General features: G+C 47.5%; 1 protein-coding gene across 2 annotated transcripts in view; it reads left to right on the top strand.

The window, feature by feature from the left end:
• Positions 1–15,595, top strand: part of mlpha (melanophilin a) — a 267,636-nt gene that overhangs the window by 131,810 nt on the left and 120,231 nt on the right. For both annotated transcript variants that reach the window (XM_034179775.1, XM_034179785.1), the window contains exon 12: positions 6,525–6,686. In XM_034179775.1, coding sequence (XP_034035666.1) covers positions 6,525–6,686 — 162 coding nt within the window. The remainder of the gene's footprint in view (positions 1–6,524; positions 6,687–15,595) is intronic.

The raw sequence follows: 15,595 nt of genomic DNA, 5'->3' as shown, positions 1-15,595 counted from the left end.
CCAAATATTCACCAAACTCGATCTTAGGAATGCGTACCACCTGGTTCGGATCCAGAAGGGAGACAAGTGGAAGACGGCATTTAACACCCCGTTAGGTCACTTTGAGTACCTGGTCATGCCGTTCGGCCTCACCAATGCGCCCGCGACGTTCCAGGCCTTGGTTAATGACGTCTTGCGGGACTTCCTGCATCGGTTTGTCTTCGTATATCGAGACGATATACTCATCTTTTCCCCGGATCCTGAGACCCATGTCCAGCATGTACATCAGGTCCTGCAGCGGTTGTTGGAGAACCGACTGTTTGTGAAGGGCAAGAAGTGCGAGTTCCACCGCTCTTCTTTGTCTTTCCTGGGGTTCATAATCTCCTCCAACTCCGTCGCCCCTCATCCGGCCAAGGTTGCGGCGGTGAGAGACTGGCCCCAACCAACAAACCGTAGGAAACTGCAACAGTTCCTCGGTTTTGCAAATTTTTGCCGGAGGTTCATCAAGGGCTACAGTCAGGTAGTTAGCCCCCTGACAGCCCTGACCTCCACTAAAGTCCCCTTCACCTGGTCGGATCGGTGCGAAGCCGCGTTTAGGGAGTTGAAACGCCGGTTCTCGACCGCACCAGTTCTGGTGCAGCCCGATCCAAAACGCTAGTTTATAGTCGAAGTGGATGCCTCTGACTCAGGGATAGGAGCCGTGCTATCCCAGAGCGGGGAGTCCGACAAGGTTCTCCACCCATGTGCGTGCCTACTTTCCCGCAGGTTGACCCCGGCTGAAAGGAACTATGACGTCGGCAATCGGGAACTTCTTGCAGTGAAGGAGGCTCTTGAGGAGTGGAGACATCTATTGGAGGGAGCTTCGGTACGGTTACGGTTACGGTTTTCACGGACCATCGGAACCTGGAGTACATTCGGACCGCCAAGCGTCTGAACCCCAGGCAAGCCCGCTGGTCACTGTTCTTCGGGCGTTTTGACTTTCAGATCACTTATCGCCCCGGGACGAAGAACCAACGATCTGACGCCCTGTTCTGGGTGCATGAGGAGGAAGTCAAGACCGAGCTGTCAGACCCAACAGAAACCATCATCCCCGAGTCCACTGTCATGGCCACCCTCACCTGGGACGTGGAGAAGACCGTCCGGGAGGCCCTGACACGGTACCCGGACCCGGGGACCGGTCCGAAGAACAAGTTGTACATCCCACCAGAGGCCAGGGCTGCAGTCCTTGACTTCTGTCACGGTTCCAAACTCTCCTGCCATCCAGGGGTGCGAAGAACCATGGCAGTGGTCCGGCAGCGCTTCTGGTGGGCGTCTCTGGAAGCCGACGTCCGGGAATACGTCCAGGCCTGCACCACCTGCGCCAGGGGCAAAGCTGACCATCATAAGGCCCCAGGCCTCCTCCAGACTTTGCCCGTGCCTCATCGCCCCTGGTCTCACATCGGCCTGGACTTTGTCACGGGCCTCCCGCCGTCCCAGGGCATGACGACCATCCTCACGATAGTGGACTGGTTCTCCAAGGCGGCCCACTTCGTGGCCCTCCCAAAGCTCCCGACGGCCCAGGAGACTGCAGACTTCCTGGTCCACCACGTCGTGCGTCTGCATGGGATTCAATCGGACGTCGACTCAGATCGTGGTCCTCAGTTCTCCTCTCAGGTCTGGAGGAGTTTCTGCAGGGAACTGGGGGCCACCGTAAGTCTCTTGTCCGGGTACCATCCTCAGACGAACGGACAGGCAGAGCGGGCGAACCAGGATTCTGCGTGACCTCCGCGCACCCGACGGCCTGGAGCAACCATCTGACCTGGATCGAGTACGCTCACAATAGTCAAGTATCATCTGCTACCGGCCTCTCCCCGTTTGAGGTATGTTTGGGGTACCAGCCCCCATTGTTCCCGCTAGTGGAGGGAGAGGTCAGGGTGCCCTCGGTCCAGGCCCATCTGAGGAGGTGCCGTCGGGTGTGGCGTACCGCCCACTCTGCCCTGCTCAGAGCCCGGACGAGGGCCAAGGCCCATGCAGACCGCCGGCGTACCCCGGCCCCTGCATACCAGCCGGGCAGGAGGTTTGGCTATCCACAAAGGACAACCCCCTGCAGGTGGAATCACAAAAGCTAAAAGACAGATTCATTGGACCTTTCACCAAAGTCCTCAGTCCGGCCGCAGTGAAGCTGAAGCTACCAGCTTCACTGCGGATTCACCCCTTCTTTCATGTGTCGAGACTTAAGCCCTGCCATACCTCTCCACTCTGTGCCCCTTGACCGGCGCCGCCTCCTGCCCAGATCATCGACGGGGAGCCGGCTTGGACCGTGCGCCGGCTCCTGGATGTCCGTCGGAAGGGCCCGGGGGTTCCAGTACTTGGTGGACTGGGAGGGGTATGGACCTGAAGAACGCTCCTGGACCCGGCCCTCCTGGCCGATTTCTACCGACGACACCCGGACAAGCCTGATCGGGCGCCAGGAGGCGCCCGTTGAGGGGGGGGTCCTGTTGTGTGGGCCGCTGAAGAGGAGGTACTGCTGGCCCACCACCACAAGATGGCGCCCTGCTTGAAGTGCGGGCTTCAAGCACGAGAGGGCGTCGGAGCAACCGGGAGTGACAGCTGTCACTTATCATCAGTACCAGCTGTCACTCACCCACTAATCATCACCATCACCATAAAGGCTGCACTGCAACTCCATCTCCCCGCTGAGAAATCAGCTACCCTAAAGGTAACGTCTCTGCTGTATCCATAACGAACAAGAGTCTGATCTCATTTACAGCCGTTTTCCTACGACGTGTCCTTATCTGCTGTATTGCCGTTTGGTGTGGACTGCGACGGCTTCGCCTCATACCCCAACCAGATAAGTGGTTTTCCAGTGTACGAGTGTGTTATTGGAGGTGGAGGTTCTCCCTCCTTACAGAACACAGACTGAAGAATTACTGAGTGTGCGAACTCACACTCACCTGCATTGTTTTTGTTCTCTCTGCCAGCAGTACCAGGTCTGAGAGCTGGAGACGGTGGCCACCTGGGGACCCAGGACTTGGCGGCTCCGGTGTTCTTCAGATCCGTTGGTGGTGGAAGCCGTGTGGGATCCAGCTCGTTTCTGGACGGATGTCTCCTATCCTCGAGCCTGCCCAGACGTCACTCAACGTATAATTGACTGTTTTTCCAAACCTGTTTTGTCTGTATTCCGTTGTGCACGTCATAACATTAAATTGTTACTGTTTTGGCTTATCCATTGCCCGTTCATTTACGCCCCCTGTTGTGGGTCCGTGTTCCTACACTTTCACAACAAGAGGCATCACAAATGTTATCATGAGGGTCACGAACATTATTGTGAGGCATCTGAAATCTTATCATGAGGTGTCACAAACATTATTGTGAGGTGTCAGAAACAGTATCGTGAGGCATCAGAAATATTATCGTGAGGTGTCACAAACATTATCGTGAGGTGTCACAGACATTATCGTGAGGCATCAAAAATCTTTTCATGAGGCATCAGAAATCTTATCATGAGGTGTCACAAACATTATCGTGAGGCATCAGAAGTCTTATGAGGTATCAGAAACATTATCATGGGGTGTCACAAACATTATCGTGAGGCAGAAAACATTATCATGAGGCATCAGAAACATTGTGAGGCGTCAGAAACATTATCATGAGGCATTACAAACATTATTGTGAGGCATCAGAAACATTATCATGAGGTGTCAAAAATATTATTGTGAGGTGTCACAAACATTATTGTGAAGTGTCAGAAATCTTATGAGGTGTCATAAACATTATCATGAGGCATCAGAAATCTTATCATGAGCGTCACAAACATTATTGTGAGGCATCACAAACATTATCGTGCAGCATCAGAAATCTTGTCGTGGGGTGTCAGAAATCTTATCAGAGGCATCACAAATGTTATGAGGGTCACGAACATTATCGTGAGGCATCTAAAATCTTATCAGGAGGCGTCACAAACGTTATTGTGAGGTGTCAGAAACAGTATCGTGAGGCATCAGAAATATTATCATGAGGTGTCACAAACATTATCGTGAGGTGTCACAGACATTATCGTGAGGTGTCACAGACATTATCGTGAGGCATCAAAAATCTTTTCATGAGGCATCAGAAATCTTATGAGGTGTCACAAACATTATTGTGAGGCATCAGAAGTCTTATGAGGTATCACAAACATTATCATGGGTGTCACAAAAATTATCGTGAGGCAGCAAACATTATCATGAGGCATCAGAAACATTGTGAGGCATCAGAAATCTTATCGTGAGGCATCAGAAATCTTATCGTGAGGTGTCACAAACATTATCGTGAGGTGTCACAAACATTATTATTAGGTGTCACAAACATTATCGGGAGGCATCAGAAACATTATTGTGCGGCATTAAAAACATTATTGTGAGGTGTCAGAATCTTATTGGAGGTGTCAGAAATCTTATCATGAGGCATCAAAAACATCGTGAGGTGTCACAAACATTATCATGAGGTGTCAGAAATCTTATCAGAGGCATCACAAATGTTATCATGAGGGTCACAAACAATATCGTGAGGTGTCAAACATTATCGTGAGACATCAGAAACATTATCGTGAGGCATCAGAAAGCTTATCGTGAGGTGTCACAAACATCATGAGGCATCAAAAATCTTTTCATGAGGCATCAGAAATCTTATCATGAGGTGTCACAAACATCGTGAGGCATCAGAAGTCTTATGAGGTATCACAAACATTATTATTAGGTGTCACAAACATTATCGGGAGGCATCAAACATTATTGTGCGGCATTAAAAACATTATTGTGAGGCATCAGAAATCGTATTGGAGGTGTCAGAAATCTTATCATGAGGCATCAAAAACATCGTGAGGTGTCACAAACATTATCATGAGGTGTCAGAAATCTTATCGGAGGCATCAGAAATCTTATTGTGAGGTGTCACAAACATTATTGTGAGGTGTCACAAGCATTATCGTGAGGCGTTAAAACATTTTCGTGAGATAACACAAACATTATCATGAGGTGTCAGAAAGATGATTGTGAGGCATCAAAAACATTATCGTAAGGTGCCAGAAATCTTTTGGAGGCATCAGAAATCTTATCGTGAGAAGTCACCAACATTATCGTGACGTGTCAGAAATCTTATTGTGAGGCATCACAAACAGTATCGTGAGGTGTCAGACACATTGTGAGGTGTTAAAACATTATCGTGAGGCATCAGAAATCTTATCAGAGGTGTCAGAAATCTTATCATGAGGCATCAAAAACATTGTGAGGTGTCACAAACATTATTGGGAGGTGCCAGAAATCTCATTGGAGGTGTCACAAACATTATCATGAGGCGTCAAACTTTTTCATGAGGCATCAGAAATCTTATCGTGAGGTGTCAAAACATTATCGTGAAGCATTAAAACATTATCGTGAGGCATCAGAAATTTTATCATGAGGCGTCAGAAATCTTATCATGAGGGTCACACACATTTTTGTGAGGCGTCACAAACATTATCATGAGGTGTCAGAAATCTTACCATGAGGCGTCACAAACATTATTGTGAGGCATCAGAAACATTATCGTGAGGCATCAGAAATGTTATCATGAGGCGTCAGAAATCTTATTATGAGGGTCACACACATTTTTATGAGGCGTCACAAACATTATCATGAGGTGTCAGAAATCTTACCATGAGGCGTCACAAACATTATTGTGGAGTATCACAAACAGTATCGTGAGGTGTCAGAAACATTGTGAGGTGTTAAATCATTATCGTGAGGTGTCAGAAATCTTATGAGGTGTTACAAACATTTTCGTGAGGCGTCACAAACATTATCATGAGGCATCAGAAATCTTATCATGAGTGTCACAAATATTATTGTGAGGCATCAGAAACATTATCGTGTGGAATCACAAACATTATCAGGAGGAGTCAGAAATCTTACCATGAGCACCACAAACATTGTGAGGCATCACAAACATTATCGTGAGGTGTCAGAAATCTTATCATGAGGCATCACAAACATTATCGTGAGATATCACAAACATTATCATGAGGAGTCAGAAATCTTATCGTGAGGTGTCACAAACATTATTGTAAGGCATCAGAAACATTATCGTGAGGTGTCAGAAATCGTATCATGAGACGTCACAATGTGAGGCATTACTAATATTATTGTGATGCATCAGAAACATCATGAGGCGTCAAAAGATTATCGTGAGGTGTCACAAACATTATGTCAGAAATCTTATCGGAGGCATCAGAAATCTTATGGTGAAGTGTCACAAACATTATTGTGAGGCGTCAGAAATCTTATCATGAAGTGTCACAAACATTATCTTGTGCCTGGAAGGAATGTTGGAGATCTAAATTTCCTTTTTTATGTGTAAAACAGTTTGTGTGTTTGACAGTGATGTTCTGCACTATAATCACTGTTATTTCTCACCTGCTGCTCATTAGCGCCCCCTGAGGAGACAGCTCTGTCTGCTGTGTTGTTGGCTGTTCTGGCACCATTGTCTGTGGCTTGGTGCTCCTTAATGCCCCCGTGAGGTAACGTGCTGCATGCCGTCTTACCTGGCAGGTGTACATCGCAGCAGGTCAGTCATACGAGCTGGAGACGAACCTGCGGCTGTTGGAGCAAAAGGCCAAGAATCGCTTTGGAGGAACAACAGACTCTGAACTGTCTGAGTTGGAGGAAGCGGTGGCGATGACCTTCGCGAGGGTTCAGAGTGCTGACAGTGAGGTGGGTGGAGTCACTGTGGTTACGACTCTAACTCCATCACCAGTTCACTCACACATACATACAAATGACATTTGATAATTTTGTGTTTATGGTCATTGTGGGTTTGATGTTCAAGATCATCCACAGTTTGGTCTCACAACATCTGAACCAGCTCAGGATGTGGACATTAGAGAGCATGACTTAGAGAGCATAACTTCAACATGCAGCATGTTGAAGTTAGTTTAAAGACATGTTTGTCAGGTCTGTAATAAATGATTATTATTTTATGTCGAGCATGAATTGAGTTTTTATGGTGCCGACATCCAACCAGTGAGTCAGTCCGTTAATGAGTCAGTGAGTCAGTTCGTTAATGAGTCAGTGAGCCAGTCTGTTAATGAGTCAGTGAGCCAGTCAGTTAATGAGTCAGTGAGCCAGTCAGTTAATGAGTCAGTGAGTCAGTCCGTTAATGAGTCAGTGAGCCAGTCCGTTAATGAGTCAGTGAGCCAGTCAGTTAATGAGTCAGTGAGTCAGTCTGTTAATGAGTCAGTGAGTCAGTTCGTTAATGAGTCAGTGAGCCAGTCCGTTAATGAGTCAGTGAGCCAGTCAGTTAATGAGTCAGTGAGTCAGTCCGTTAATGAGTCAGTGAGTCAGTCAGTTAATGAGTCAGTGAGCCAGTCCGTTAATGAGTCAGTGAGCCAGTCAGTTAATGAGTCAGTGAGTCAGTCAGTTAATGAGTCAGTGAGTCAGTCCGTTAATGAGTCAGTGAGCCAGTCAGTTAATGAGTCAGTGAGTCAGTCCGTTAATGAGTCAGTGAGTCAGTCAGTTAATGAGTCAGTGAGTCAGTCCGTTAATGAGTCAGTGAGCCAGTCCGTTAATGAGTCAGTGAGTCAGTCCGTTAATGAGTCAGTGAGTCAGTCAGTTAATGAGTCAGTGAGTCAGTCAGTTAATGAGTCTGTGAATCACTGAATATGTTCAGTGAATCACTGAACATATTCAGTGATTCACTGAATATTCACCGTACCAGAGGCTTCCAGTGGATTGTTTGCTGTTGTGACGCTCTTCTGAACTTTACACGGTTATATACGTTTCTTTTATTTCTGTTTAGCACTCTTCTGGTTGTTAAGTGTATACTCTCAATCTTATTTAACTACAGTCCTGTTGTGAATTGCTAGCGGTTAGCATTTGCTGGCGGTTAGTATTCGCTAGAGGTTAGTATTCACTAGCTAGGTCGACTCCCCCCCTCGCTCTCCCGCCGTTACCTTTAAAGCTTTTTTTTTACCTGTTTAATGTGTTTAAAGTGTAACTGTCGTGAATTTTAGATCTTTATTTTAGTCCTGTGTAAATCTTAGGAGTGGTGAGCATTTTCGCTAGCAGTTAGCTTGCATTAGCTAGTTCGACAACACCCCCCCCCCCCCCCGGGTTTCGTTAATACTTCTGTAAGTTTTTTAGTGTAACTGTTGTGAATTTTAGCTTAGTACTTTACTCTTGTGTTCATCTTATGAATGATTTACTTGTAGGAGTTTATTTTTACTGTTCCTACAAGTCTAATACTTCTGCTCCTTTTTCAGTGTAACTGCTGTAAATTTTAATTAATTTATTTACGTCTGTGTGAATCCTGTGTGAGCCTTGGGAGTGGTTATCTTATTCATTATTGATTAGCTTGTGCTTGCTTGGCTATACTCTTGAATTTGTTAGTGCACAAAGTACACTACTTTACCAACTTTACACCCTCCATAAATCCTGCGTGATGTTGGAAGATAGGGTGGCTCTCTTAGAGAGTCGTGTCCGTAAGTTAGAGTAGCTTCTTAGCTCAGTGGAGTTAGATGTTACGGGCACTCCAGATGAGGTTAGTGTTGGGCCGGTTAGCATGCCCATTAGCATCAGCCTAGCAACGCCGGCTGTGGAGGACAGCTTTTGGACTGTGGCTCAGCGGAGGAAGCCCCGTAGGGCTTGGTGCCTGGTTGTGGTACCCTAATCACATTTGCCGCTGTGAACTGTGAATTGGTTTTCCCCTTTGCAATTGCCTGATGTGAATTCTCTGAGCCCACAAGTGACTTCCACTCCTGTCTCCAGGCCGAAACATCAGACTTTAGTGATAGCGGATTCTATCACCCGCAAAGTCAGGTTACAAACGCCGGCTGACGTTAAATGTATTCCTGGGGCCAGAGCTCCCGACATTGCATCCCATCTTAGGGTGCTGATGCTGCAGAAGGGAAGACAGACAAAGGAACATGACATGAGATATAGTCACATAGTTATTCACGTCTGCACCAATGATGTCAGGATGAAGCACTCAGAGGTCACAAAAATGGACACAGAGAGGACTTGTGACCTTGCCAGAAAGATGTGTCGGCATCGATTAATAGTCTCTGGTCCCCTCCCGGGGTACTGATGAGGCATTTAGCAGGCTGACATCATTAAATAGGTGGCTGGCACAATTTTGTAGACAGCAAGGCTTTAGCTTTATTGATAACTGGCCTTTGTTCTCAAGCCGCCGTGGCTTGCTGATGCCAGACGGCCTCCACCCTACTGGGGAAGGCGCCGCCATCTTGTCTGCGACTATAGATAGAGTTCTACAGGGAGGGTAACATTAGGACTTTACAGCAGGCCACGGAACGGGTGATTAGAGATCCTGCAAGTTTTATGACAAATGTGGGTGTGGAATCCATTAGCTTAGCGGGGAAATTAGTGCAGAAAATCCATTATGGTGATAGTGCAGTTTATTTGCCAGGGAGGGAAATTTAACAAGTTGAGACTGTGGCCTGCTTCTGTAGACGTGTCCATAAAAATCATAGAGGAATATGCTTTGCAAACTTAATACCCATTACTACACTGGATGATGTTGAAATTGAGGATGGCCCAGTGGTTGTTCCAGCAATATCCATGATTTCATGTCTGCTACCTACAACTCGCGTGGAATGTCACAAACCTAAACCTACTTCTAGGCGTCTTATATATGCTACTCTGGAACCACCCCTAAACCCAAACAGTTCAACTGTCAACCCCACTGATGTCCTTAAGATGTCCTGACACAAGAATGTTTTTGATTCACGCAACAGCACAACCTGTGTCGTGACGATCCCACCTGCTGTGTTCACAGCTGGACGCCGTTCTTTGTTCTACCGGCTGCCACATGCTCTGCGCTGGACACTGCGTATATAAAATAATTATTTTGTGGAGGATTAACCTTTTTTTCTGCAAATTGGTCTTGAAAACAGCTCTAATCACTTCCTGAATCACAGAGGAGGCTGCAGCCAAAGCTGTTCGCGCGCGTGTGCACATGCATGCCTAACAAGCTGCAGAAAGCATTTTGAGCCATCTAAAAAGGGAATTATTCGACTTGTTTACATTGTCATGGCTTGATAAAACAGTTGCGTGTTTTTTCCTTCTTGTGCAGCTGTTAAAGTATTTATTTTTATGTTTATAACAGATTTCACTTCTTCTTATAATCCTTCAGACGAGCTGCACTCTGATGATCCGCTGACGTTAACAGTCGCTCTGTTCACTACTTCTTTACTCCACTTGACAAGCTGCACGTCGTGTTGGAGATTAGATTGCGCTGCATAGCATGACATTTGTGCGTGAAAGATTTTTTGAACATTTCAAAATTATCTAGTCACAATAGCATGCACCGGCGCCTCTCTGGCATCCTGTCTGCACCAGTTAAAGCCGAGTTTACTCTCCAGTACGACAAAGCACGACACAGGTTGGGCTGTTGCGTGAATCAAAAACATGCTCGTGCCAGGGCACCTTCAGTCTGGGTCTCATTAACATAAGATCACTAGCCTCAAAATCATTGTTGATTAATGATCTAATTATTGATCATCACTTAGATATGATTGGGTCATGTGAAACAGCGGTACTCCCCTTAAATGAGGCCTGCCCACCAGCATACATATACATAGCATATACATTTAGTCACATCCCTCGTGATGCGAAGCAAGGCGGGGGTGTTGCTCTTATTTATAAATCTAGGTTTAGCTTATTAGCTGTTGGGGGGTCACAAATATAACTCATTTGAGCATCTGATTCTCTGCTCTGCCCACAATGCTACACATTGCCAGTTTCAGAAGAATAAAAATCAGCCGTATTACTTTGTCACTATATAGGCCTCCTGGCCCATATTCTAAATTCTTAGATGAATTTGGTGCGTTCATCTTTAACTTGTCAACTAGTGCAGAAAACATTCTGATTATTGGTGACTTTACCATTCATATATATAAGCCTTATGATCCCCTCTGCAAATCATTTGTGGAAATTGTGGATGCATTAGGATTTCGGCAAAGCATTTGGGACTCGATGCATATTAGTGGAAATACCCTGGATCTGGTTTTCGCACGTGGTATTGCTGTCACGAATATTGACATCATCCTCTTACATCAGTGGTCTTTGATCACTCACTTATTAAGTTGATAGTTTCGCTGCCATGTTTAGTGGAATAACAACATTATATATCACTATGTCCCATCCTGCCTATGGCTGATGATGAGACCCTGATTCATGTGTTTTTCTCTTCTAGACTGGACTACTGTTATGTTCTATTTTCTGGTTTACTGCAGCCTAGCATTAGGGGTCTCCAATTGGTTCAAAATGCTGTGTTGTGTGTTCGGGGGTTTGGCTGGATGTTTTTGTGTTGTTTTCTTTTCTTTGCTCTCCAGGTAGTATGCAAACTGGTTTTTGTCTGTGGAGACGGTGCTGGCAGAAGAATCCTTCACCCTCATCAACATTATTGGCTGCACTTGTGGAGGATGTCCACGTGCAGGCCTAATGACTCGCAGCACCTGTGGATGATGCTCACGTGCAGACTTAAGGACTTTCAGCTGAAGCAGATAATTAGATGGCGTTCTGCATTTAAGCCATGAGTGGTTCAAGCAGAATTGCCGGGAACCCAACCTTGTGACGTTCGTTTGTGAGACGCTGAGGACCGCGCCTGGGTTTGACACATCGTGCCTGTGAAGGAGGACGGGTGAGGGACACATGCTGTCAGCACACATCAGAGGTGATTGATTGTCTGAATAAGTGTTAATAGTAATTTGGTATTTTGTTACGCAGTATATTTGAACATTGATGAGAATTGTGCAGCTCGCTTCTCACGGCCTTGGCGTGCGGACTGATGATCCTCCACCTGTTGTGAGAAGCTGCTCATTTACATAAAGCTTAAAGTCAGACCTGAATGTGTTGCTGATAGCGTGTGCCTTTGAAGGATATTAGTTGTAGCTGTTGACTTACCTCACCTCTTCTATCCTTCACAGAGTCAGTTTGTCGTGTCCACCTGGGGGGTGTTTGGCAGTGAGTTTGAGTCCAGAAGCGCCGGGCTTCGATCCCTTTGGGCGCTGGAGAGCGCGCCGCCCTTCACTCCACCAGACAAGCTATATATTATGTTGTACACAATTATTGCACGGAAAGGGAAATAAATGTTTTGTTTTTGGAACCGCTTTCTGGTTATTTAGCGCTGGGTTCAGTCAGACGCAGGTCCGCTCCTCAACCCGCGTCGGCACATAACAGTAGTTCCCGGCCATTCTAAAATGGACCCAGCAGCAGAAGCGGTTCCATTTGCCAAAAGAGTCCAAGAACACTTGGAGAAAATATGGGAGCAATTACAGCATCTCGCAAACCAAAATAAACAAACAGATGCCCGCGTTACGGAGCTTGCGGCGCAAGCCGTTCTGCTTCCTGCTGCTCCAGCTGCGGCACCATCGATACCGGTTCAGATAACTCCGTCACCCAGAGATTCGGCTTCCGAACCAATTATTTGTCATCCGGAGCCTTATGTGGGAAACATTGAAGCCTGTGCTCCGTTTTTGATGCAGTGTTCTCTGGTTTTTGCTCAGCGACCGGCTTCCTTCTCTTCTGATGGTAGCCGTGTCTCATATGTGACAAATTTGCTCCGAGGTGACGCCTTAGCTTGGGTCACTGTGTTGTGGAGTAATAATTCTCCATTGTTAGGATCCTTTAAGGATTTCTCCCGGGAGTTCCGATTGGTTTTTGACCATCCGGTGAAAACAAATACCGTTGCTCAACGGTTGCTGAATCTCAGGCAGGGGAGGCGGAGTGCGGTGGATTACTCCGTGGATTTCCGAATTTTTTCTGCTCAGTCCGGTTGGAATACTGCAGCTTTAAGAGGAGTGTTTGTGGATGGTTTGAACGATTCATTAAAAGATGAGCTAGCAGTCCGTGATGAACCAAACGATTTAGATGAGCTAATATCTTTGGTTATTCGTCTAGATGATCGGATAAAGGAGCGTGGACACGAGAGAGGGCGGACATCAGAACGGGTCTTTTCGTCTCGGGGCTTTCCCGACACAGATCTGGGCTGCCTCTTCGCCCCACTGAGACTCCTCCGACGGGACCTCTGGCTCCTCTTGCGGATGAGCCCATGCAGCTCGGAAGAGCTGAAGCCGCCATATTGCCCCGGTCACATAAGCGTCAAGAAAAATACTGATGACGTATCTCCAGGTGTTCTGGGACAGGCACAATAATGGACACACACACACAAAAAAAAATTAGTTATATGGGCTGTTTTTGTTTTTTTTTTTTTGTGAGGGGTTATGAATTGTTTGGGTGTTTAGAGGCGGTTCTGGTGGAGTGAACAACTGGCGGGTTGGAGCTCGGCTGGACTCAGCCAATCGTCGGTTTTTATCATTTGAACTTAGGTATTTTCTGTTTGGGATTGGGTCGTTTTGTTTTGTTGTTTTTTATTTCCCTGTTTCCCTAACCCCAACCTCACTTGCCCTAAGACCGTTCATCTTGTGGGTTGTGGGGTGATGCAGGTTGGTCACGCTGAGTGTTTCTCAGAAGACCTCTGCAGCTGGGGGGGGTTGTCAGGGGTGTTTTTTTGGGTTTGGTTGGGGCCCGGTTCCACTCCAGCCTCGGTGGGCCTTTGACCGTTCGTCATTGGTGTTACCGGGGTGTGGTGCAGCGGGAACATACCTCAGTCGGAGGGGTGGGCCGATCTGTTGCCGTTCGCCATTTCGGTAGTTCCGCCCCTCCCGATAGGCTGGTGGTATGGTCGGGTAGGGGCACCGGACGTATTTCCGGTTTTCCGCTGCGCTTCGGGGTTGGGACCGGGTTAGTTTTTCCTGTTTCCTTCCCCGGCTTAGTAATTTTGTGCCGTTCGCCAAAATGGAGCTAACGACTGGCTCTGGGAGTGATCTGCGGTCTTTCGGGGTGCTGGGGGAGGTAACAGGGTTTTCTAGTTGTTTTATTTGCCCCCGGGGTGTTTTAATGAAGTCCGCCGGGGTTGGATTTTTGTGTTTTTATGCTTCCCTCCAGGTTCCACCTCCAGGGTTGATGGGACGGTCCTCTGGGGGGGGGGGAATTGATTGTGGGGCCGACTCACCAAGTGTGGCCGGGTCTGGGGTTCCTGGGTTGAGGGGAGGGGGCCTCCTGGGGTTGATGGTACGGTCGTCTGGGGGGCGCTGCTCCTCCATGTAAACCTGGGGACCTCTGTGGGATTCCGGTTTTGGCTGTCTCTCCTAGAACTGGCGGTAAAGGTCTTCTGGGGGGGGGGGGGGGGGTTGGGCTGCATATCGTTCTGGGGGGGGGGGGGTTGGTTGTTATTTTTCTTTGTGAATTTGTGTTTGTATTGTGTTGTTGGGGCTGTGTTGGGTTTTTGCATTTGGGAGTTTTTCTTTTCTTCCCGGAGTTGGATGGGACGGTCCCCTGGGGAGGTTTTGGGTGGGTTTTGTGTTTTTTTTGTATGTTGGGTTGTATGTGGGACTTTTTGGGGGTTTTGTTGATGCCAACCAGCCTTCCAGCCACGGTGCCCTGTCCTGCTGTCTGATGTGGACCTGGGGAGCGTTACGCCGTCTGCTTGCTGTCATGGACCCCGGAGGGGGGTGCTGTTCTCGGGCCTGGTCTGTTCGGTCGCCGGGAGGCTTCCCGTTGATGGGGGGGGTACTGTTGTGTGTTGGGGCGTTTGGCTGGAATTTTTTGTGTTGTTTTCTTTTCTTTGCTCTCCAGGTGGTATGCAAACTGTTTTTTGTCTGTGGAGACGGTGCTGGCAGAAGAATCCTTCACCCTCATCAACATTATTGGCTGCACTTGTGGAGGATGTCCACGTGCAGGCCTAATGACTCGCAGCACCTGTGGATGATGCTCACGTGCAGACTTAAGGACTTTCAGCTGAAGCAGATAATTAGATGGCATTCTGCATTTAAGCCATGAGTGGTTCAAGCAGAATTGCCGGGAACCCGACCTTGTGACGTTCGTTTGTGAGACGCTGAGGACCGCGCCTGGGTTTGACACATCGTGCCTGTGAAGGAGGACGGGTGAGGGACACATGCTGTCAGCACACATCAGAGGTGATTGATTGTCTGAATAAGTGTTAATAGTAATTTGGTATTTTGTTACGCAGTATATTTGAACATTGATGAGAATTGTGCAGCTCGCTTCTCACGGCCTTGGCGTGCGGACTGATGATCCTCCACCTGTTGTGAGAAGCTGCTCATTTACATAAAGCTTAAAGTCAGACCTGAATGTGTTGCTGATAGTGTGTGCCTTTGAAGGATATTAGTTGTAGCTGTTGACTTACCTCACCTCTTCTATCCTTCACAGAGTCAGTTTGTCGTGTCCACCTGGGGGGTGTTTGGCGGTGAGTTTGAGTCCAGAAGCGCCGGGCTTCGATCCCTTTTGGGCGCTGGAGAGCGCACCGTCCTTCACTCCGCCAGACAAGCTATATATTATGTTGTACACAATTATTGCACGGAAAGGGAAATAAATGTTTTGTTTTTGGAACCGCTTTCTGGTTATTTAGCGCTGGGTTCAGTCAGACGCAGGTCCGCTCCTCAACCCGCGTCGGCACATAACATGATGCTGCCAGACTTTTGACACGAAGTACAAAGTTTGACCACATTACACCCATTTTGGCGTCTCTTCACTGGCTTCCTGTCCCTGTTAGATCAGATTTTAAGGTTCTGCTACTAGTCTAT

This window comes from Thalassophryne amazonica, chromosome 1 (genome assembly GCF_902500255.1).
Source record: "Thalassophryne amazonica chromosome 1, fThaAma1.1, whole genome shotgun sequence".
In the NCBI taxonomy this organism is placed as follows: Eukaryota; Metazoa; Chordata; class Actinopteri; order Batrachoidiformes; family Batrachoididae; genus Thalassophryne; species Thalassophryne amazonica.
Note: the sequence above shows the minus strand (reverse complement) of the source record. Positions and strands in the feature narration are given on the sequence as shown.